This window comes from Notolepis coatsorum (assembly GCF_963971535.1).
Source record: "Notolepis coatsorum genome assembly, chromosome: 6".
NCBI classification, from domain to species: Eukaryota; Metazoa; Chordata; class Actinopteri; order Aulopiformes; family Paralepididae; genus Notolepis; species Notolepis coatsorum.
Genome location: NC_140170.1, coordinates 30,550,290 through 30,572,690, shown reverse-complemented (window position 1 = coordinate 30,572,690; position 22,401 = coordinate 30,550,290). Strand labels below are relative to the sequence as shown.

General features: G+C 42.9%; 1 protein-coding gene across 1 annotated transcript in view; it reads right to left on the bottom strand.

Moving 5' to 3' along the window:
- cpne2 (copine II) overlaps window positions 1-22,401 on the bottom strand; it is a 164,109-nt gene that overhangs the window by 78,572 nt on the left and 63,136 nt on the right. The window contains exons 4-7 of the mRNA XM_084316211.1: window positions 14,280-14,354; window positions 13,418-13,489; window positions 12,324-12,407; window positions 4,183-4,272 (exon numbers count right to left, since the gene is read on the bottom strand). Of these exons, the coding sequence (XP_084172337.1) occupies window positions 4,183-4,272; window positions 12,324-12,407; window positions 13,418-13,489; window positions 14,280-14,354 (321 nt within the window). The remainder of the gene's footprint in view (window positions 1-4,182; window positions 4,273-12,323; window positions 12,408-13,417; window positions 13,490-14,279; window positions 14,355-22,401) is intronic.

Sequence of the window (22,401 nt, the reverse complement as noted above, 5' to 3'; positions counted from 1 at the left end):
GTAGTTATGATATGTTCCACTGAGCTCTGTTAGGTAGTTATGATATGTTCCTCTCTGTTAGGTAGTTATGATATGTTCCTCTGAGCTCTGTTAGGTAGTTATGATATGTTCCTCTCTGTTAGGTAGTTACGATATGTTCCTCTCTGTTAGGTAGTTATGATATGTCCCTCTCTGTTAGGTAGTTATGATGTGTTCCTCACTGTTAGGTAGTTATGATATGTCCCTCTCTGTTAGGTAGTTATGATATGTTCCTCACTGTTAGGTAGTTATGATATGTTCCTCTCTGTTAGGTAGTTATGATATGTCCCTCTCTGTTAGGTAGTTATGATATGTTCCTCTGAGCTCTGTTAGGTAGTTATGATATGTTCCTCTCTGTTAGGTAGTTATGATATGTCCGTCTCTGTTAGGTAGTTATGATATGTCCCTCTCTGTTAGGTAGTTATGATATGTCCCTCTCTGTTAGGTAGTTATGATATGTCCCTCTCTGTTAGGTAGTTATGATATGTTCCTCTGAGCTCTGTTAGGTAGTTATGATATGTTCCTCTCTGTTAGGTAGTTATGATATGTTCCTCTGAGCTCTGTTAGGTAGTTATGATATGTCCCTCTCTGTTAGGTAGTTATGATATGTTCCTCTCTGTTAGGTAGTTATGATATGTTCCTCTGAGCTCTGTTAGGTAGTTATGATTTGTCCCTCTCTGTTAGGTAGTTATGATATGTTCCTCTCTGTTAGGTAGTTATGATATGTCCCTCTCTGTTAGGTAGTTATGATATGTTCCTCTCTGTTAGGTAGTTATGATATGTTCCTCTCAGCTCTGTTAGGTAGTTATGATATGTTCCTCTCTGTTAGGTAGTTATGATATGTTCCTCTGAGCTCTGTTAGGTAGTTATGATATGTTCCACTGAGCTCTGTTAGGTAGTTATGATATGTTCCTCTCTGTTAGGTAGTTATGATATGTTCCTCTGAGCTCTGTTAGGTAGTTATGATATGTTCCTCTCTGTTAGGTAGTTACGATATGTTCCTCTCTGTTAGGTAGTTATGATATGTCCCTCTCTGTTAGGTAGTTATGATGTGTTCCTCACTGTTAGGTAGTTATGATATGTCCCTCTCTGTTAGGTAGTTATGATATGTTCCTCACTGTTAGGTAGTTATGATATGTTCCTCTCTGTTAGGTAGTTATGATATGTCCCTCTCTGTTAGGTAGTTATGATATGTTCCTCTGAGCTCTGTTAGGTAGTTATGATATGTTCCTCTCTGTTAGGTAGTTATGATATGTCCGTCTCTGTTAGGTAGTTATGATATGTTCCTCTCTGTTAGGTAGTTATGATATGTTCCTCTCTGTTAGGTAGTTATGATATGTCCCTCTCTGTTAGGTAGTTATGATATGTTCCTCACTGTTAGGTAGTTATGATATGTTCCTCTCTGTTAGGTAGTTATGATATGTTCCTCTCTGTTAGGCAGTTATGATATGTTCCTCTCTGTTAGGTAGTTATGATATGTTCCTCTCTGTTAGGTATTTATGATATGTTCCTCTGAGCTCTGTTAGGTAGTTATGATATGTTCCTCTCTGTTAGGTAGTTATGATATGTTCCTCTCTGTTAGGTAGTTATGATATGTTCCTCTCTGTTAGGTAGTTATGATATGTTCCTCTCTGTTAGGTAGTTATGATATGTTCCACTGAGCTCTGTTAGGTAGTTATGATATGTTCATCTCTGTTAGGTAGTTATGATATGTTCCTCTCTGTTAGGTAGTTATGATATGTTCCACTGAGCTCTGTTAGGTAGTTATGATATGTTCCTCTCTGTCAGGTAGTTATGATATGTCCCTCTCTGTTAGGTAGTTATGATATGTCCCTCTATGTTAGGTAGTTATGATATGTCCCTCTCTGTTAGGTAGTTATGATATGTCCCTCTCTGTTAGCTAGTTATGATATGTCCCTCTCTGTTAGGTAGTTATGATATGTCCCTCTCTGTTAGGTAGTTATGATATGTTCCTCTGAGCTCTGTTAGGTAGTTATGATATGTTCCTCTCTGTTAGGTAGTTATGATATGTTCCTCTGAGCTCTGTTAGGTAGTTATGATATGTCCCTCTCTGTTAGGTAGTTATGATATGTTCCTCTCTGTTAGGTAGTTATGATATGTTCCTCTGAGCTCTGTTAGGTAGTTATGATATGTTCCTCTCTGTTAGGTAGTTATGATATGTTCCTCTCTGTTAGGTAGTTATGATATGTTCCTCTCTGTTAGGTAGTTATGATATGTTACTCTGAGCTCTGTTAGGTAGTTATGATATGTTCCTCTCTGTTAGGTAGTTATGATATGTCCCTCTCTGTTAGGTAGTTATGATATGTTCCTCTGAGCTCTGTTAGGTAGTTATGATATGTTCCTCTCTGTTAGGTAGTTATGATATGTTCCTCTCTGTTAGGTAGTTGTTACATCCCAATGTATATATTCCCCAGTGTGTGTCTCCATGTGTGTGTGTTCTCCATTTTTCTTTCCTCCCTCCAGCCATTGTTCCCTCCACCATTGGTCCCTGCCAGGCCTGCCCTTCCATTACCCAGCACAGCACCGATTGGTGGATGGTTTTCCAGACTCCAACACTCAATCAACACCACCCAATCATGGATCACCACACACCTGTTAAAACATGGCTTCTCCCTTCAGTCTTTCTCTCTCTCTGGCATGAGGCTAGGCCTAGTGTTATTTTGTGGCATTGTACTTTGATAATATCCCTTTTTGTTTATAGGCCTTTGTAATAGTGAAAGTGCCTTTGTGATTGTATGGCCGCAGAGAGAGCATTGTTACCTATAGATTGTTTTGTTATGTTTCCATTTTGTTGTATGTATCATTAATGTGTTTTTCTCTCTTTCTCAGGAAGCACAGATGGGGTGAGCTGCCATTTCCTTTGGATATTGTTTTCTCCTGTTTTGGTTAGGTAAGAGTAGTTTAGGTAATGTAATTTCTTTTACCATAGATTAGATTGGGTTTATTTGGAGTATAGTGGTGTTTGTTTGTTGTTTTGGCCTGGCTCACCCCTGAGCTACATGTGCTTCCTTTGCATCTCTCAATAAATATCATTGTTGTTTACAAACGTGGTCCATCTTTTCTGTCAACCAACTGTTATGTTACAGCCCTTTACCCTTAGACACACAGGGGTCGTAACAGTAGTTATGATATGTTCCTCTGAGCTCTGTTAGGTAGTTATGATATGTTCCTCTCTGTTAGGTAGTTATGATATGTTCCTCTGAGCTCTGTTAGGTAGTTATGATATGTTCCTCTGAGCTCTGTTAGGTAGTTATGATATATTCCTCTCTGTTAGGTAGTTATGATATGTCCCTCTCTGTTAGGTAGTTATGATATGTTCCTCTGAGCTCTGTTAGGTAGTTATGATATGTTCCTCTCTGTTAGGTAGTTATGATATGTTCCACTCTGTTAGGTAGTTATGATATGTTCCTCTCTGTTAGGTAGTTATGATATGTTCCTCTGGGCTCTGTTAGGTAGTTATGATATGTTCCTCTGAGCTCTGTTAGGTAGTTATGATATGTTCCTCTCTGTTAGGTAGTTATGATATGTTCCTCTCTGTTAGGTAGTTATGATATGTTCCTCTCTGTTAGGTAGTTATGATATGTTCCTCTGAGCTCTGTTAGGTAGTTATGATATGTTCCTCTCAGCTCTGTTAGGTAGTTATGATATGTTCCTCTCTGTTAGATAGTTATGATATGTTCCTCTCTGTTAGGTAGTTATGATATGTTCCTCTCTGTTAGGTAGTTATGATATGTTCCTCTCTGTTAGGTAGTTATGATATGTTCCTCTGAGCTCTGTTAGGTAGTTATGATATGTTCCTCTCTGTTAGGTAGTTATGATATGTTCCTCTCTGTTAGGTGGTTATGATATGTTCCTCTGAGCTCTGTTAGGTAGTTATGATATGTCCCTCTCTGTTAGGTAGTTATGATATGTCCCTCTCTGTTAGGTAGTTATGATATGTTCCTCTCTGTTAGGTAGTTATGATATGTTCCTCTCTGTTAGGTAGTTATGATATGTTCCACTGAGCTCTGTTAGGTAGTTATGATATGTTCCTCTCTGTTAGGTAGTTATGATATGTTCCTCTCTGTTAGGTAGTTATGATATGTTCCTCTCTGTTAGTTAGTTATGATATGGTACAGATAGGAGGCTCTGGTGACCTCTGACCTTGACGCTTCGGTCCACGTCTCCGTTACAGAGAGAGATCAGAGGGACGGTGAAGGGCTTCCAGACGGGGTCCAGAGTGTTCTTGATCACCTAGGAGACAGACACACACACAGACACACACACAGACACACACACACAGACACACACACCACACTCAGACACACACACAGACACACACACAGACACACACACAGACACACAGACACACACACACACACACACACACACACACACACACACACACACACACACACACACACACACACACACACACACACACACACACACACACACACACACACACACACACACACACACACACACACACACACACACACACACACACACACACACAGGGCTTTAGTTTCACTAGGACAGGTCTAAGATCAGGTCTAAGATCAGGTCTAAGGCTAACATCACTGCAGGCAACAGTGTCCTGAATCTCATGCTTTTGCTCACATGTGACTAAATTTTGTTCACATCAGTGTGAACAGCATCACAATTTGATATTTTCTATTCTGATTCAGGCCACTTTCGAATGTGGTCCTAGTTCAGATACAGGTCAGATTTGTTGCAATGTGACCTCAGTCGGAACAGTCGTCAGAATACATTTGTGACTTTTACATCACTCTAGATCAGGGGTTCCCAAACTTTTTCAGCTCGAGACCCAACAGAGAAATTTGGTGTTTCCCCGGGACCCAAACTTACAAAAATACATCATGAATTGTATGAAACTACTGATAAAGAACACAACAAACCATGAATTTCAAATGTATATGAAATGTATTTATTTAATTATATAAGTACATCACAGCAATAATCAGAGTGTAATGTTAAGTTGCTCACCACCTCATAACATAAAATTTTGTAACACTTTTAAATGAACAAACATGTTCTACTCTCCTTTCTATTTCTCACCTTTTTCAACTCTCCATTTCTTACCCCCTCCCTCCGTCCCTCAACCTTAAACCCCAACATTGAGCAACATTCTGATTAATTTGTACTGACTTATTTAAAAATTCTACTGACCTGACATCATGCTAGAAGGGGTATAATATTTCATCTATGGCACAATGAAATCTAATGAGAGGTATGTGACTGGTTGAAGTTTTCAACCAGCAGATATATTCTGGGCTTGGTTTTTGAAAGTGCTATTCTGAGGTCATGCTGAGCATTTAGTCTGTTTCTGTATTTGTTTTTCAGGTATGCTAGAGTAGAAAACCCAGATTCACATAAGTACAGTATGTGGTGCCAAACTGAATCAACACATCTACAGCTTTTTTATTATTAAAAAAATAAAATAAAAAACTTTAATACCAATAAAAACCGGCCCCAGAGTTTGGGAAACGCTGCTCTAGATTGACATTCATCACACTACTGCTACTACTACTACTACTACTACTACTACTACTACTACTACTACTACTACTACTACTACTACTACTACTACTACTACTACTACTACTACTACTACTACTACTACTACTACTACTACTACTACTACTACTACTACTACTACTACTACTACCACTACTACTGCTACTACTACTGCTACTATTACTACTACCACTACTACTGCTACTACCACTACTACTGCTACCAGTGGAGGCTGCTGACCAAATTTTTAGGTGAAGCACAAATTATTATATTATATTATATATTAAATAATATTTTTAAAACATCCCCCACTGTGTGTCAGTGGTCAGTGGACACAGATGAAAACATATTAACATTAGGTGACAGCGGACCTGACCAGATGAAAACATATTAGGTGACAGCGCACCTGACCAGATGAAATCATATTAGGTGACAGCGCACCTGATCAGATCAAAACATTTTAGGTGACAGCGCACCTGACCAGATCAAAACATATTAGGTGAAGGTGACAAGGAAGCCACAGACTCATACCCCCCGACACTCAACTAACCGCCTCGGACAGTCCTTCATACCAGTGGCCATCAGGCTCCACAACAGTGGGCAGCGACTGCTGCCAGACATCGACCTAGAACTAATAGGAACCCAAGTAGGACAATAACACTACCTTATGCATACTGCACCTTATGTGGATACTGTGATACTGTGAATAATGAATAATGTATATTTCAGTTAGTTAGATAGTAAATTATATTGACCTATTTGTTTACACTGCTTGTGTTGTTTTCACTACCTGTACCCCCCCCTTCCCCCATGCTGCTATGATGCCTGAATTTCCCCAAGGGGATCAATAAAGGAATATCTTATCTTATCTTAAAAGGAAAGATGAAATTACCTACCTGGGTTCCATCCTATAGAGGCAAATCTTTCCTGTGACAAAATGGGATCCAATGTAATAAAACTAAGTCAACCAACGAACTAGATTCCTGTACCGGATCTCCTCTCTGGTAAACAAGAATACCTTGAAGACTCTAACAGGAGCACTCATTCAAGGGTACTACGACTATGCTTGCACCTCATGGTACCAAAGCACCTCAAAGGCACTAAAAACAAGATTACAAACATCACAAAACAAACTGGTCAGACTACTGCTTGACCTTACTCCTAAAACCCACCTCACCCCTGTCCACTTTGACAACCTAGGATGGCTTAGAGTAGACGACAGAGTACAGCAACTTGCAATGGGCCTGGTCTACAAGATACACTACACCACTAAGATACCCATGTGCATGTCGAAATACTTCCCAAAGGTCAGTGAATACCATGACCACAACACCAGAGGGAGTTCCACAAATCATGTTCAACCCAGATAAAATAATAATAATAAAAAAAAAAAAAAAAAAAAAAAAAGTATTTTTTTAATAAAAGAAAATAGTCATAACTTAGAAATTAGATTGCATAGGTCTATGAATAGATATCGCGATTCTGTTTCAATTAATTGCCCAGCCCTACAGTGTGTACAGTAAGTTAGCTTGGTGATTATCATTGTGATGTAGGCTAAGCTGCCTAGCTACTGTTAGCATACAAGCACTGTAGCCTACTTACTTTTTCATCCACAACGTTTTTTCTGATCCAGATGCATAAATCCACTTCTTCATGTTGCTCAGTTGCTGGTTTATACTTCGGTCCTAATGTTGGCGCAAAGTTTAATTTAGCCTGACTTGTTATAGCTGTACAGTTTACTAACTACTAAACAACAACTTTCTCATAGTCTCAACTTTCACATAGTCAAAATGGGTCCAGCTGCATGTGAGGAGGATAGGTTTAGCTCGGGCCAATCTCAAGTTTCTCAAGTTTCTTTATTAGTTGTCATACAGAAGTACAGAATACTTTTATACAAAATGCTTCTTTATGTTACATTTTGTATAAAAGTATTCTGTACTTCTGTATGACAACTAATAAAGAAACTTGAGAAACTTGAGATTGGCCCGAGCTAAACCTATCCTCCTCACATGCAGCTGGACCCATTTTGACTTTGCAATGCAGAAATCTCTGATTGGATTTGCAAGGCTGCCAATCATATTCAACCTCCGTGTATTGGATGTCAAGGGCTGTCAATCAATCAATCCTCCATTCAATGGCAAGAGTTTAACTGCACAGACCGTTCTTAGATGAAGTTAATAGCCTATTTTGATTCGCTGTTATTTATTATTTATTTAACAATGGGTCACACCTGTGAAGTTTTCTTCACGAATAATTACTGCAGGCAATACTGCAGTGCAGGCCTGCTCAGAGCTGTCAATTTTGGCCATTTTTGAAGAAAAAAAAATTCACTGGCATTTTTTTTACAGAGGAAAACATTTATAATAAAAAAAAACAATAATAATAATTTAAAAAAAATATATATATATAGTTTTTTTTTTTTTTTTTATATATATATATATATATAGGTATATGTAAATTAATAATAATTATGAATTATGAGTGAATTTGTGTTTCACGTGTTGTCATAGAGAAACCTCCACTGACTGCTACTACTACTACTACTACTACTACTACTACTACTACTACTACTACTACTACTACTACTACTACTACTACTACTACTACTACTACCACTACTACTGCTACTATTACTACTACCACTACTACTACTACTACTACTACTACTACTACTACTACTACTACTACTACTACTACTACTACTACTGCTACTACTATTACTACTACTACTACTACTACTACTACTGCCACTACTACTACTACTACTGCTACTATTAATACTATCACCACTACTATTATTACCAGGGCCGCCTGGGAGAAATGCGGGGCCCTGTGCGAGATTTTAACGCGAGGCCCCCCCCCCCCCCCCCCCCCCCCAAAAGGTAAAAAAAAAAAATATATATATATATATATATTTTTTTTTTTTTTTTCATACAGTCAACATATTCTTAAATAATAGCGCTGCCCGAGGCTGGGCATGATACAGTCAACATATAGCAAGAGAGAGAGCGAGAGAGAGCTCCCGTTCTACAGTCAATATACAGTGTACAGAGAGAGAGAGAGAGAGAGAGAGAGACACATTGGAAAGAAATTGAAATGCTATTTGGCCCTAAACAGAGAGTACACAGTGGCAGAATACCTGAGCACTGTGACTGAAGATCCTTGACTAGGTACAGACTCAGCGAGCACAGCCTAGCCATCGAGAAAGGCCGCCATAGGCAGACTGTGTGTGTTAGAAAGAGAGAGAGAGAGAGAGAGAGAGAGAGAGAGAGAGAGCATGTGTGTTTGTGTGTTAGAGAGAGAGAGCATGTCTGTGTGTCGTGTGTGTGTGTGTGTTAGAGAGAGAGCATGTATGAGAGAGAGATAAGCAAAGATGAGCCCCTAAAGGATATTCAACTTTTAATGGAAGAACAAAACAGAAGGAAAAGATAACTTCACAAAGCCAACATGAATATACATAGATCCAAAAGGACAAAGATCAACACTTAAATCCAAAGAGAAGAGGGTCTATACCAGAGAAAACAAAGTAGCAAGGAGCCAATGGCCGACATCAGCTAAATAGGCTAACTGCAAATAGAGTAGCCAGGTACTGACACCAGGCCACACACAGCTTTGGCCAACGCTACCCAAGCTACACAAACGACCAAGACAATTCACACACAGCACATGTCGTATCTCCAAATGTTGTGAAGTAACATATGTTTTGCCTGGAAAAAAACATCGTTATTAACAAAACATTCGGGAGGGGAAGGAAGGAAGAGTGGGGTAATGTCCAATGGACATCTTACCTGCACCAAGGAACGCAGGGCGAAAGGCCTCTCGCTGGCGGGACAAAAAGAAGCTATGGCCGGAGCCTTGTCATGGTGCAGGCCCCGACTACATCTTCTGTCAAAGATGATGTCGTAGTCAGAGTGCCAGGGGCCCCCTGCTATTCTCACGGCTAATGTCAATGGTCGTAGCACAAGCTAACAGCTAACTCTAGGCTAACTGATAGCATCAAACTAACGTTCCCAGCCGAGCGCAGCCGGCAGCTAACGTCGTAGCTAAACAGCTAACTGGCTAACAGTTAGCTCAACCCGGCTATCCGCTAACCATCAGTGATGCCAGTAACGCGTTACTAAGTAACGCGTTATTGTAATCTGATTACTTTTCCCCGAAAATAGTAATCTAACGCGTTAATCTTTAAAAGCCAGTAATCTGATTGCAGTTATTTGTCCAAGTGGCTGTGCGTTACTATTTCGTTACTATCTCATCATAAATTCATAATGCAGGCGGAATGCAGTATTTTATTTCGTTTTCGACAGTCAAAAATACATTTTGAGCTGTTTTTTCTTATTTGGGAGTGACGTCGTGTGGCAGTGAAACGGTTAAATACACAATGTGTCCCGCAGCGTGACTGGACCCTCTGTCTGTGAGTGACTCTGCTTTGGTCCAATCACATTCCCCATCCATAGTCTGCGAATCAGAGGCAGAGTAGGGCGGGTCTTCACAGCACGTCATGTGACATATGCGTCAATCGTGTGACAGCAGGGCTCCGTCGTTACAGCATCGTCTGCACGGAGAATTCCACCCCAAAAACGCTCGTCAGTCACTACTTCACGTTTGTGTCAGCTAAGCCGGGTGAAAAAAACATTCATATGCGGAGGAAACAAAATACTGTCTACCGCTAAAAACAGCACATCCAATTGCATTGAAAGCATCTGGAATCACAACACTAGCCGACGCTTCGACTAGTAGGTACAGGAGGACTCGGAGGCCAGCCAAACAGCAAAAGAGAGAGAATGTTTCTTTCCCTTTTGATTAATGTATATTTGATGGTGGCAGAGCAAAAGCTCTTATTTGCCAGATTTACAGTTAATTTACATGTTAAAGAGAGACTGATTGTATGTTTATAGAGAGACATTTATAAAAACAATTTAATAGTTACAGTTGATATAATTGAATAGTTCAGCCTGATACACTGGTTTTGTAAAACCACTGGCTGGCTGCTCTAATGCTGTGAGCATCATAGACTGTTGCTTTACCATACTTGATGGTACAGAAGCTGAAGCACTAGTTTAACAATTTACGTTATGTGCAGAGAAACAAGTTAAAAACAATTTATGCACTTTCAATAAAGCGTTTAAAAAAAACTGTTGGGGGAACGACGACGACTTTGTAACCTAGTTACTTTCAAAGTAACTAAGTTACTCTGATAATCAAGTAATCAGTAAAGTAACTTAGATTACTTTTTAAAGGAGTAATCAGTAATCAGTAATCAGATTACTTTTACAAGTAATCTGTGGCATCACTGCTAACCATTAGCTAACGCAGAAGCAAGCTATGCGGCTACCACTGAAAAACTGTACAACGTGAGAAAAGCAATACAGGCCAACACTTCAGACAGCCGCTGTGTTTTCCTCTTCTCATACGAAGAGAGAAGGGAAAAAGAAGGCAATACACGTCCCACTACAGAGTGGTGTTTACCATAGCGGTGCCGGCAACAAGTCCCTCGCGGACTATAGCCGACTTGAGCATGGAGATACCAGGTGCTGACACCAGGCCACACACCGTTAGCTACTAGTACTACAACAGCTAGTCGGCCCGTTTGGCTCCCGAGAGAGAGAGAGAGAGAGAGAGAGAGAGAGAGAGAGAGAGAGAGAGAGAGAGAGAGAGAGAGAGAGAGAGAGAGAGAGAGAGAGAGATCCACGGCGGGAATAGAATAGAGTGCATTAAAAACTCACCAAACGTCCAAGAGGATGGAGACAACCGCGTGGAGTTGACAAAGTTCATCTGCCGAACGACCATCCTCTTCATCTTGGCATAACAATGCTGCACGCGCTCTCTCTAGGTTAGCTAACGCTAGTTAGCCTTTAGCTAAGCTAGCTACTAGCCGACATCATCATGGCTATATCCCGACTGAACCACACGTTAGCACTCAATATTATAACGTAGCTAAAGCTAACTAGCTGTCCCTGCCTTTAGCCGGGATGGCTAGCCTGACTGAACTGTCTAACATGCAACAACTTTCATCTTCAGTCCATCTGCCGAACGATGTCCTCTTCATCTTGGCTGGCATAACCTCCAATGCTGCACGCACGAAATAGTCAGACGCTAGTGATGGGTCGGTCATGAGCGACTCGTTCATAAGAGCCGATTCATTGCCGTGAGCGTGAGTCGAATCGCTCACGTCTGGCAATGAGTCGGTTCACGCCCCCCCCCCCGGCATGCACACAGACACACACAATGAACTCAACAGACGCTACCTTACCTGTAACCCCTCCCCTCATTGAAACCAATTCTGCTGCCTGCAGAGCCTCAGAGCTGCCTGCAGAGCCTCAGAGCCAGGAACAAGTCAGACACATTCTACAAACGTGTCTAATGTGAAATATATAAGCATATAAGCAAAACTAGATTTTAGGTCTGTGATGAAAAAGGCCCTCGCGGGAAGGGGGGCCTCGCAAAAAAAGAAAAAAGAAAAAAAAAGTTATAAATAAATAATTTTTGTGCAAGGCCCCCCTTCCCGCGAGGCCCTGTGCGACCGCACTGCTCGCACACCCCCTGTGACGGCCCAGACTACCACTACTACTACTGCTACTACCACTACCACTACCACTACCACTACCACTACCACTACCACTACCACTACCACTACCACTACCACTACTACTACTACTACTACTACTACTACTACTACTACTACTACTACTACTACCACTACTACTACTACTACTACTACTACTACTAATAGAACAGTTTGCTGTAGTGAACAGGTCCAGACTCACCTCAGTCCGGTGGACTAGCATCCATTTCCCGTCCTCTCCCTGTTTGTGAAACTCAAGGTAGGGGTCTGACTTCCCAAAGAAGTCCTGTAGGAGGGGACAGTGATGTGAGCTTTATTATGTTATTAACCTGAAGAGAAGTCCTGTAGGAAGGGACAGTGATGTGAGCTTTATTATGTTATTAACCTGAAGAGAAGTCCTGTAGGAGGGGACAGTGATGTGAGCTTTATTATGTTATTAACCTGAAGAGAAGTCCTGTAGGAGGGGACAGTGATGTGAGCTTTATTATGTTATTAACCTGAAGAGAAGTCCTGTAGGAGGGGACAGTGATGTGAGCTTTATTATGTTATTAACCTGAAGAGAAGTCCTGTAGGAGGGGACAGTGATGTGAGCTTTATTATGTTATTAACCTGAAGAGAAGTCCTGTAGGAGGGGACAGTGATGTGAGCTTTATTATGTTATTAACCTGAAGAGAAGTCCTGTAGGAGGGGACAGTGATGTGAGCTTTATTATGTTATTAACCTGAAGAGAAGTCCTGTAGGAGGGGACAGTAATGTGAGCTTTATTATGTTATTAACCTGAAGAGAAGAGTGTTTAGAGAGTGAGATATGACAACAGTACTGTAGTTAAGAGAGAAGAGTGTGTATGTGTGTATGTGTGTGTGTATGTGTGTATGTGTGTATGTGTGTATGTGTGTATGTGTGTGTATGTGTGTATGTGTGTATGTGTGTATGTGTGTGTGTGTGTATGTGTGTGTATGTGTGTACATGTGTGTGTGTGTATATGTGTGTATGTGTGTATGTGTATGTGTGTGTGTGTGTATATGTGTGTATGTGTGTATGTGTGTGTATGTGTGTATGTGTGTATATGTATGTGTGTGTATATGTGTGTATGTGTGTGTGTGTGTGTATATGTGTGTATGTGTGTGTATGTGTGTATGTGTGTATATGTATGTGTGTGTATATGTGTGTATGTGTGTATGTGTGTGTGTGTGTATATGTGTGTATGTGTGTATATGTATGTGTGTGTATATGTGTGTATGTGTGTGTGTGTGTGTGTATATGTGTGTATGTGTGTGTGTGGGAGGAGCCTCCTACCTTCTTATCCAGCTTCCTCCCACTCAGGGTCAGAGTGATGATTCTGTTGTCAGACAGCTCCAGAGCCGTGATCTACAGTAACATCACAGTTACACCTTCCTCACAGTACCATCATCATCACCATCACCATCATCACCATCATCATCATAATCCTCCTCATCATCATAACCATCATCATCATCATCCTCATCATCATCATCATAATCCTCCTCATCATCATAATCCTCCTCATCATCATAACCATCAAGTTAGCTTGGAAAGAAAGAAAGTAACTGAGACAGGTAGATAGATAGATAGATAGACAGACAGACAGACAGACAGACAGACAGACAGACAGACAGACAGACAGACAGACAGACAGACAGACAGACAGACAGACAGACAGACAGACAGACAGACAGACAGACAGACAGACAGACAGACAGACAGACAGACAGACAGACAGACAGACAGACAGACAGACAGACAGATAGATAGATAGATAGATAGATAGATAGATAGATAGATAGATAGATAGATAGATAGATAGATAGATAGATAGATAGATAGATAGATAGATAGATAGATAGATAGATAGATAGATAGATAGATAGATAGATAGATAGATAGATAGATAGATAGATAGATAGATAGATAGAGAGAGAGAGAGAGATAGATATTGAGAGAGATAAAGAGAGAGAGAGAGAGAGAGAGAGAGAGAGAGAGAGAGAGAGAGAGAGAGAGAGAGAGAGAGAGAGAGAGAGAGAGAGAGAGAGAGAGAGAGAGAGAGAGAGAGAGAGAGAGAGAGAGAGAGAGAGAGAGAGAGAGAGAGAGAGAGAGAGAGAGAGAGAGAGAGAGAGAGAGATAAACACCAGATTCTCACCGTGATGGTTCCCTTTCCAGCTGGCTTCCCATTGACTAAGGTCAGTGGCTTCTGTAGTTTCTTATTGGACACAATCTGGGGACAGATGAAGGGACATAGAGTGAGAATATGCTCCATGGACACTGAGGAAGAAAGAGACAATGGTCCTCATTCTCCAATGGACTTACATTTCATCGTAACTCCACTTACGAACTTCTCTGGCCAATTTTCGCATTCTCGAACGGTTCCTTTTCGGGGATTCGCTCGTAGCTAAGAGCAGGATTTACGAGCGTAGAAAAGCAGTCGTAGATAGGACAGACTGGTGTGCACCCATGTTCTTAACCTCTTAAGCCCGATCGCAGCCCGAGATTTATTTCAAGTCATAAATAATTCAATACAGTCTGTATTAACCTAGCCCTATTTTCAGAAAATTCGCCTAAAATACATACCTAAGTAAATGGAAGATTGCTTCACTTCTACAAGGTCCATTTGCATGTTCTTGGTATCTAGGGACATCTATGGACCTCAGGGAATGTATTCCCAGTGTCAGAAATATTGTGTCTGTTACTAGGCATGAGTAAATTGTAATGAACCAAAGGAGAATATAAATTATTTTATTTAAAAAAAAAATTTTCATCTTTGACGGTGAATAACACCATGCAAAAATTTACCAGACATGAGAAATTGCCACTGAGCTCATTCAGCACCTTCTTGAGATCACATGTAATTTTTTTTTAAACATAAAAAATGTATAAAGGGCAGATGATTAAACAGAAGGTTTTGTAGATACATTACTGAATTCTGCCATCCGGACACATACAATTTGAAATATGATTATAGAATATAGAATCAGGCCTATAAATGACCTTATTATGGCCAAGTCGCCCATCTATGGATCAGCCAAATCTCCCCTTCCCAATGGCAGAGTTCAATCTGGATTTAGTATCACCAGGTGTGCAGCAAAAAGTGTGAATTAAATGTAAATGTATCCACCATTTTTCATCAGATTGCAATGCCGTTTTTTGCTAGACGTTCACAGAAAGGTAGAGAAACTAACTGTATTCTAATTTATGGCAATAACTTTCAGGTTTGTTCCACCCGTGAGATATGATCCCGAAAATAAAGAGGGAAAAAAAATTGAAAATGATGTCAGATGATTCATGGGGGCTGGCGTGAGCTGAGAAGTGTATTTTTTTTTTCTTTTTCGAAAGCCCATCGAAAGCCCTGGGTCTCTTCTCTCAGTAGGCTACACGCAAAGGTTGCGCCAAATCCTTGCGTCAATCCTCGCCTTTTTTCCGACTCGATGCCCTGAGATTTCTATAAACTAATATTTCACTAATAACACTTAAAACCCTTGGTAAACAAATGCAACATTAATTCCTACATTCTGTAGCTAGGGCTTAAGTGATGTTGTGTTTCTTATTCAAATGGCCAAGAGTAAAGACACTAACCATATCAAAACAGCAGTCAAGTGTATATTTTCAGCACTATGTTTGTTTACCAATGATTTTAAGTGTTATTAGCTAAATATGAGCTTATAAGAAATCTCTGCGCATTGCATCAGCAAAGCACTCATGAAATCGTAGTAGTCCAGAGAAAGAAGAGATCTACGGCCTTCGATGGATGTTTACATTTCATAAAACTACACTACCCAGCTCACACCAGCTTCGATGGACGTCTACATTTCATAAAACTACACTACCCAGCTCACACCAGCTTCGATGGACGTCTACATTTCATAAAACTACACTACCCAGCTCACACCAGCTTCGATGGACGTCTACATTTCATAAAACTACACTACCCAGCTCACACCAGCCGCCGACACTGGAAGGAACACAATTTTTTTCTTACAGCCATTGATGTGAATTCTGTGTTTATATCTCACAGGTCGGAAAAAAAACTCAATGTTATTGCCATAAAATACAAAGTGTATTGTTTCTTTACCTTGATGTGAACGTCTAGGAGAAAACAGCGTCTCAATCTGGTAAAAAATGGCAGAGTAATGGACATTAACTGGAAGTAACTGTACTTAGAGTAGATTTCATTCACGTCTTTGCTACCCTCTACCGGGCACCTGGTGGTACTAAATCTTGATTTATGCCATCAGATAGACGAGGTCTGTGGCTTTTAAAAGGGGTATTACAAGACTATAGGCGACTAATCGTTCGAAAGGAGCCATATTCGACTGCCAACCTCTTAGTTGCATTTAATTACCTGTGCATTGTATGTTACTATTACACTTTACTGTTACATTTGTACTAATCTAATAGAACTTTTGATCAGTCGCAAATTGCTTTCGCGCTACAGTACCTGTTGAATCCGTGTGCACATGGCCCTGTGTTGATGGCCTTATAAGGAGCTGGCAGGGCGCCCCAGTGGCGCACCGCATACTGCAACGCAGACCTACGCGGTCGACCCGGGTTCGCCTCCCGCTCCCGGACGAATTTGCAGCATGTCCTCCCCCACATCTCCTCCCGTTCTCCCTCTCCTCTGTCGGTCATGTCCTCCCCCACATCTCCTCCCGTTCTCCCTCTCCTCTGTCGGTCATGTCCTCCCCCACATCTCCTCCCGTTCTCCCTCTCCTCTGTCGGTCATGTCCTCCCCACATCTTCTCCCGTTCTCCCTCTCCTCTGTCGGTCATGTCTGACCAATAAAGCTGGAAAAACGCAAAAAAAAAATTGAGCTGGCAGGAGTTTATGTATGCAAATTCAGGTGTAGGAGAGCGCACTTTCAGTTTAAGAGTGAGTGATGTTCTTCATTCAGGGCATCGCATCTGAGAACACTTTGGCCATTCATGAGCACCTGTTCATGCGTTCAGGTATCCGGAGGAGATCTTCCTCTTACAAACTTCTTACGAGGTTATTTACAAGGAAACGTATGAGAATGTTGGAGAATGAGGTCCAATGTCAGCTTCTAGTTTCATACAGCATGTTGAATATTCATCTTTATTCATTTCTATTCTACCAGGTGAGACAAATCAAGTAACTTGGTGACTGTAGAACAACTGGTCTGGTGCACTTGAGCAAGGCACAGAACCCTGGCCTCTGACCTCTGAAGAAATGTGTAGGAATACAAAATATATATCTATAGTCTACTAGTTTAGTTTAGTCTAGTTCAATCTAGTCTAGTTTAATTTAGTCTAGTTTAATCTAGTTTAGTCTAGTTTAGTCCAGTTCAGTCTAGTTTAGTTCAGTCTAGTTTAGTCTAATCTAGTCTAGTCTATTGCATGCACTCATCTGTGTTTCACTACACACATGAGTGCATGCTTACCAACTGTCCGTCTGCAACACTATTTTTATCACCGACATCTAAGAAGGGAGATCCCCCCTGAATTGGCCCTTCTAAGGTTTCTCTCCTCCACACTGCCTGTGGTGCATTTTTTCCTATTGCTAGGTGTTAGTGAGTTTTTCCTTACCTTCGCGTGGGGTATGTCTGGGAGTGTTCGCATTGCATTCATTTATTTTAGCATTTATTCTAAATTTGAATGTGTAAAATGTGAGGAACAAATTGTAAAGCGCTTTGGATAAAAGGACTATATAAATGCAGTCCATTTATCATTTACCAATCTAGTCTAGTTTAGTTTATTCTAGTTTAGTTTAGTCTAGTCTAGCCTAGTTTAGTGTAGCCTAGTCTAGTCTAGTTTATTCTAGTTTAGTGTAGCCTAATCTAGTCTAGTTTAGTCTAGTTTAGTTTAGTCTAGTCTAGTCTAGTCTAGTTTAGTCTAGTTTAGTTTAGTCTAGTCTAGTTTAGTCTAGTCTAGTCTAGTTTAGTTTAGTCTAGTCTAGTTTAGTCTAGTTTAGTCTAGTTTAGTCTAGTCTAGTTTAGTCTAGTTTAGTCTAGTTTAGTTTAGTCTAGTTTAGTTTAGTTTAGTTTAGTCTAGTTCTGTTTCATTAGGGGATCCGCTTGGCATCACTCATGCACTCCCTCGCGTACGTGCACACGCACTGAATAAATTCCACAAATGTACCTTTAATACCAGTATTAGTCTGACCACACCCCTCATCAGCTTACCTTCATAAGCAGGTGTGTGGTCACCTGCTCTCCTCCTTCTCGTTTTCACCACAAGGAAGTGCCTCGGTAGTACCCCACTTGACGTGTTGTTAGTTGAAAAGAGTTGTGACAAGTCTACATTGTGCTTAATTTTTTCTTCTCTCATATCTGTTGTAAAGAAAAAGTTTGGGTCATAATGTATTCTTCGGAGAGTAGACCCGCTAGACCTACTCTTCACCAGCGGTTCTCCATTCCCGCCTCCGTCGTGCGTTCTGGTGCTGGGCTGTTGCCACTTTCGTGGTTGCCGACCCAGCCCAGGAGACAGCCGATGGATAGTTTGCCTCTCCGAAGAGCCGAGGAGTCGGTGCTGTCGCTCCGGCGGTGGCCTGATCTCGACTCTGGTTCCTCTGGTTCCAGGGAATCGTCCGTTGGTGAACGGGGGGTTGTCTTGGAGCCGGAGGATTTGCAACGCAAATTTTCGCGTCTGCCCGTTCACGTCGCAAGATGGTAGCATGCAGGCGCGAACGGCCTGGTTTTGGGGAACTGCTGGAGACCAGCGAGGATGCGTCCGGCTCTGGATTTCCGATGGAAACTGAGGACTTCATGGAAGAGGCGGACGGATTCTTGTATGATGGTCCCATGGAGGAGAGTATCCCTCCTATCAAGGAAATACCGGAGGAGGGAGAAATGGCTCCGTGGGACTCCTTGTTCGAAGATGTCGAGGAACCACCTTGGCCTCATCAGCAGGATGCCCTACTATCGGCCACATCAGACTGTGGCTCCTTGACCAGTTGCAGCCTGCTGCATGTGAGGGATGCGGGTTCGGTGGAGGAAGGTCCGCAGGGGGAACTGCGGGCTTTGTTTCCCGAGCTCATGGCGGTAGCCGCCGCCACAAACGGCGTGCCGCTGCCGCTGCCATTGCCTGCTCCTGTCCCTGATGATCTCATAGGTCATCTCTGGCAGCGTCGCCCAGTGAGAGGGGTGGATGTTGTCTACCCATTTTTCCCCTCAATGGGGGCCTATGTTCGTCAGGGTCAGGCGGTTTCCAACATCATGGGACTAACCCCCACCTACGTACCAGTTACGCGGGTGTCGGGGTTAGTCAAAGGTATGAGGGAGGGCGTGCCTCGGCTTGATAGTCCGATGGCCGCTCTCCTCTGTCCGGATATGGTGTGGGAACCCTTATGCAAGCCGGTCCTCCAGGGTAGATCGGCTAGGCGATTGGCATATTGGGGTGACCAGTCATTCATCGCTGGTACACAATCGCTGGCTGCGGCGTCTAACATCGCCCACCTGGCTAGATTTGTATCGGGGATTATGACGGGCAGCACGGATCTGACCGAGGTAAAATGCGATCAGATCACCCAGGCATCAGGAGCTGTCCTGCATCTTACCCAGGTGCTGGCCATAGCCACGGGGAAAGTGCGCGCCCTGGCCACCCTGGGCCAGCGTCATCTTTGGCTGGAGCAGGCCCGTGTGCCGGAACGGAAGAGTTGCCGGTGGAGTCAGAAGGCTTCCACGACGTCGAGCTGCCTCCGTCGTCCCTACCACTGCCTCTACCGCCGCTGCTGGCCCTTCCAAGAAGGCCAGGAGAAGAGACGGCGCTTCTGCTACCGCCGGCCCATCCACGACCGGAGGAGACGGTAGGGAACGTCGAGACCAGCAGACAGTAACCTACCGTCCCTCCGGGGCTCCTCGGGGTGGCAAGACTCGAGCGGCGCGAGGTGGCAGACGCTGCTGAGAGTGACTTTTCCCCTCTGTGTCCCCTCTCCTTTACACCCTCCCCGGCCCCTCTATGATTGTGTTTTTGTGCCTTAAAAAACTTGTGATAATAAAAAGTTCCCCGACATAAGGGGGACTATGTTTTTTGGCCAAACAAACTGTGTGTTTCTTCAACAAATCATATGGTGGGGTTGTGTAAATATGAATCTGCACTTTTACGTTGTGAGATGAGTCGTGTTGTGTTACGAGATTAAGCAAGGTCTGCAACATACACTCATTCATAGGGGGTTCTATTAGCCTGACGCTCCACATGCAGGTAGAAACTGGTGTTATTCCGTTGCTTAAACTAAGTATATGTGTCTCACAATGCTGTTGTGTTAGTTGCAGTAATACTCGTACACACACGTTCCACGGCCTAGCCGTTACTCTCGGTCAGCGTTTTTGCTATGTACGACATAGTCAACGGGTGTAGGATTCACACACATACGACTTGTTTTTGTTGTAAATCCTGTTCACATTTTGTGGGTAGCGGGCATTGTATTAGCTTACGCTATACATTAGCATTCTACCGGAAGTTTTCAAAATGGCTACAGTTGTTTTTTGTGTGTAGGGAACAAAGGGTTTTTTGTGAGGGGGTGTCGAATAAACCCCTCCTTCCCACTTGATTGGTTTAGGAGATTTTATCTCTTCTGCTGAGCCAGTCAGGGCCGAGCCGTTAGGACGTCTTGGCAAGGGGGGGGGGGGGTTATCCTGACAACTCCTATTACAAACAGGAGCCGTGTGCAGGGTTTCCCCCCGTCGTAGCGGTGTTGCTATGGCGACGCCTTCCATGAGTTACGGAGTCTTAAGGTGTCGAGTTAGAGCGTAGGGCTCACGGGTCTGCTGCGCTCGATTTATGTGTAACTTGAGTCAGTTGGTCACGTGACTCACAGTTGGCATGTCTTTCTCATGACTACAACTCGTGTGGGAAGGTTTCTGGGAGGGTCTAGTCTTTACTCTCTGATTAAAAAGAGTGACTGGATGTAAAATCATGTGAAAACGGGTTTTTTACTCCCAGCTGTGCAGTTGGGTTCATACGGGTGATGCTTCTTCTTTATTATTATAAAGAGTTGGATGTGTCTATATGAATTGGAAATGGGGGCCCCTGATGGAAACAAGACTAACGTCTTTCTCAGGTCTGCCTCCCCTTACCGATTGTGTGTATTGAGCTGTACTGTGTTGTACCCTTTCTGCAATCTGTTGGTTAAAATTTTCATTCATTCATTCATTCATGGAGTTGGTAGCATCCCGCCCTCTTGTCGTTCCCCTGGGCGTCTTGGGGATTCAATAAGATGGTCTAAATAGCCTATTATTGATGTGGATATGCCCAACGCACACATAGTGCTAGCTCAGGATGTTCTGTTGGACATTAGGTAACTGACTGGCGCGCCTTGATTGCTTGGGGTTAAAACAGCGTTTTTATAAAGCAATTGGGATAGGGGTTTTTCCTCTTCCGACGCCCTGTGTGGTTGTCGACGGGTTCTCGTTCATATCAGGGGATGATAACGGAATGGATCTGAACATATGTGGAAGGGTCTCACGCCCTGGGGGTGGGCCGCCGGGCGCGGTTCGCACCGAAACGTCTGAGTGGCGCCTTCTTTTTATGTTTAAGATCAACACGCATATCTGCCCCTTCTCCTGGAGTTGGCATGTCGGCGTGGTTAGGGCACGGGACTGGTTCTGGTCACGCTGGTCCGGATCAGTTAAACCCGTTGTCCGCCGGGGATGCAGATCTGCTGTTCTGGTACCCTGAGGGACTTGGGCTTTTTTCAGGGGGAAAAATGCTAGGTCGGTCCGGGTGTCACAGGGTTGAGCGCTATGGAACCCTTGTTGGGTACATTGTATTCTACACTGTCGTAATGGCTTACGGCCGTGCCAACCTGTACGCGCCCGATCTCGTCGGATCTCGGCCGCCACGCAGGTTGGTCTTGGTTAGTACTTGGTTGGGTGACCTCCTGGGAATACCAAGTACGGGGTGCTGGGGCTGGTTTTCCATTCTTACGCTCTTCTCTTACGCATGGCGAAGAGGGGCCTGTTGGGGTGGTCTTGACCTCCTCGGGGGACCCTGTGCTCCCCGTATCACCGGGCCCGGTCCGAAGTAATGTTTTTGTTGACCCGTAGGCCCGGGATAACCCTGTTGGGAACTGGAACACGGGCTGCGGCAGTGCCGCAGGTGTGTTTTGGGTTTTTTTCCTGAGGGGTTATGGGACCAACCACCGCATAGGGTAACACCTGGGTGGTTGGTTCTCTGGTGTGTTGCTGCAGTGTCAACTCCCGGGTTAACCGGTTTGAGGGTGCCCCTGCACGTTCATGACGTCTGCCAATCGTGTCAGCCTTCTCTGCCTCGACCCCTCTGGGTGTTTTTTTTTTAAATGGAGGCTTGGTCATG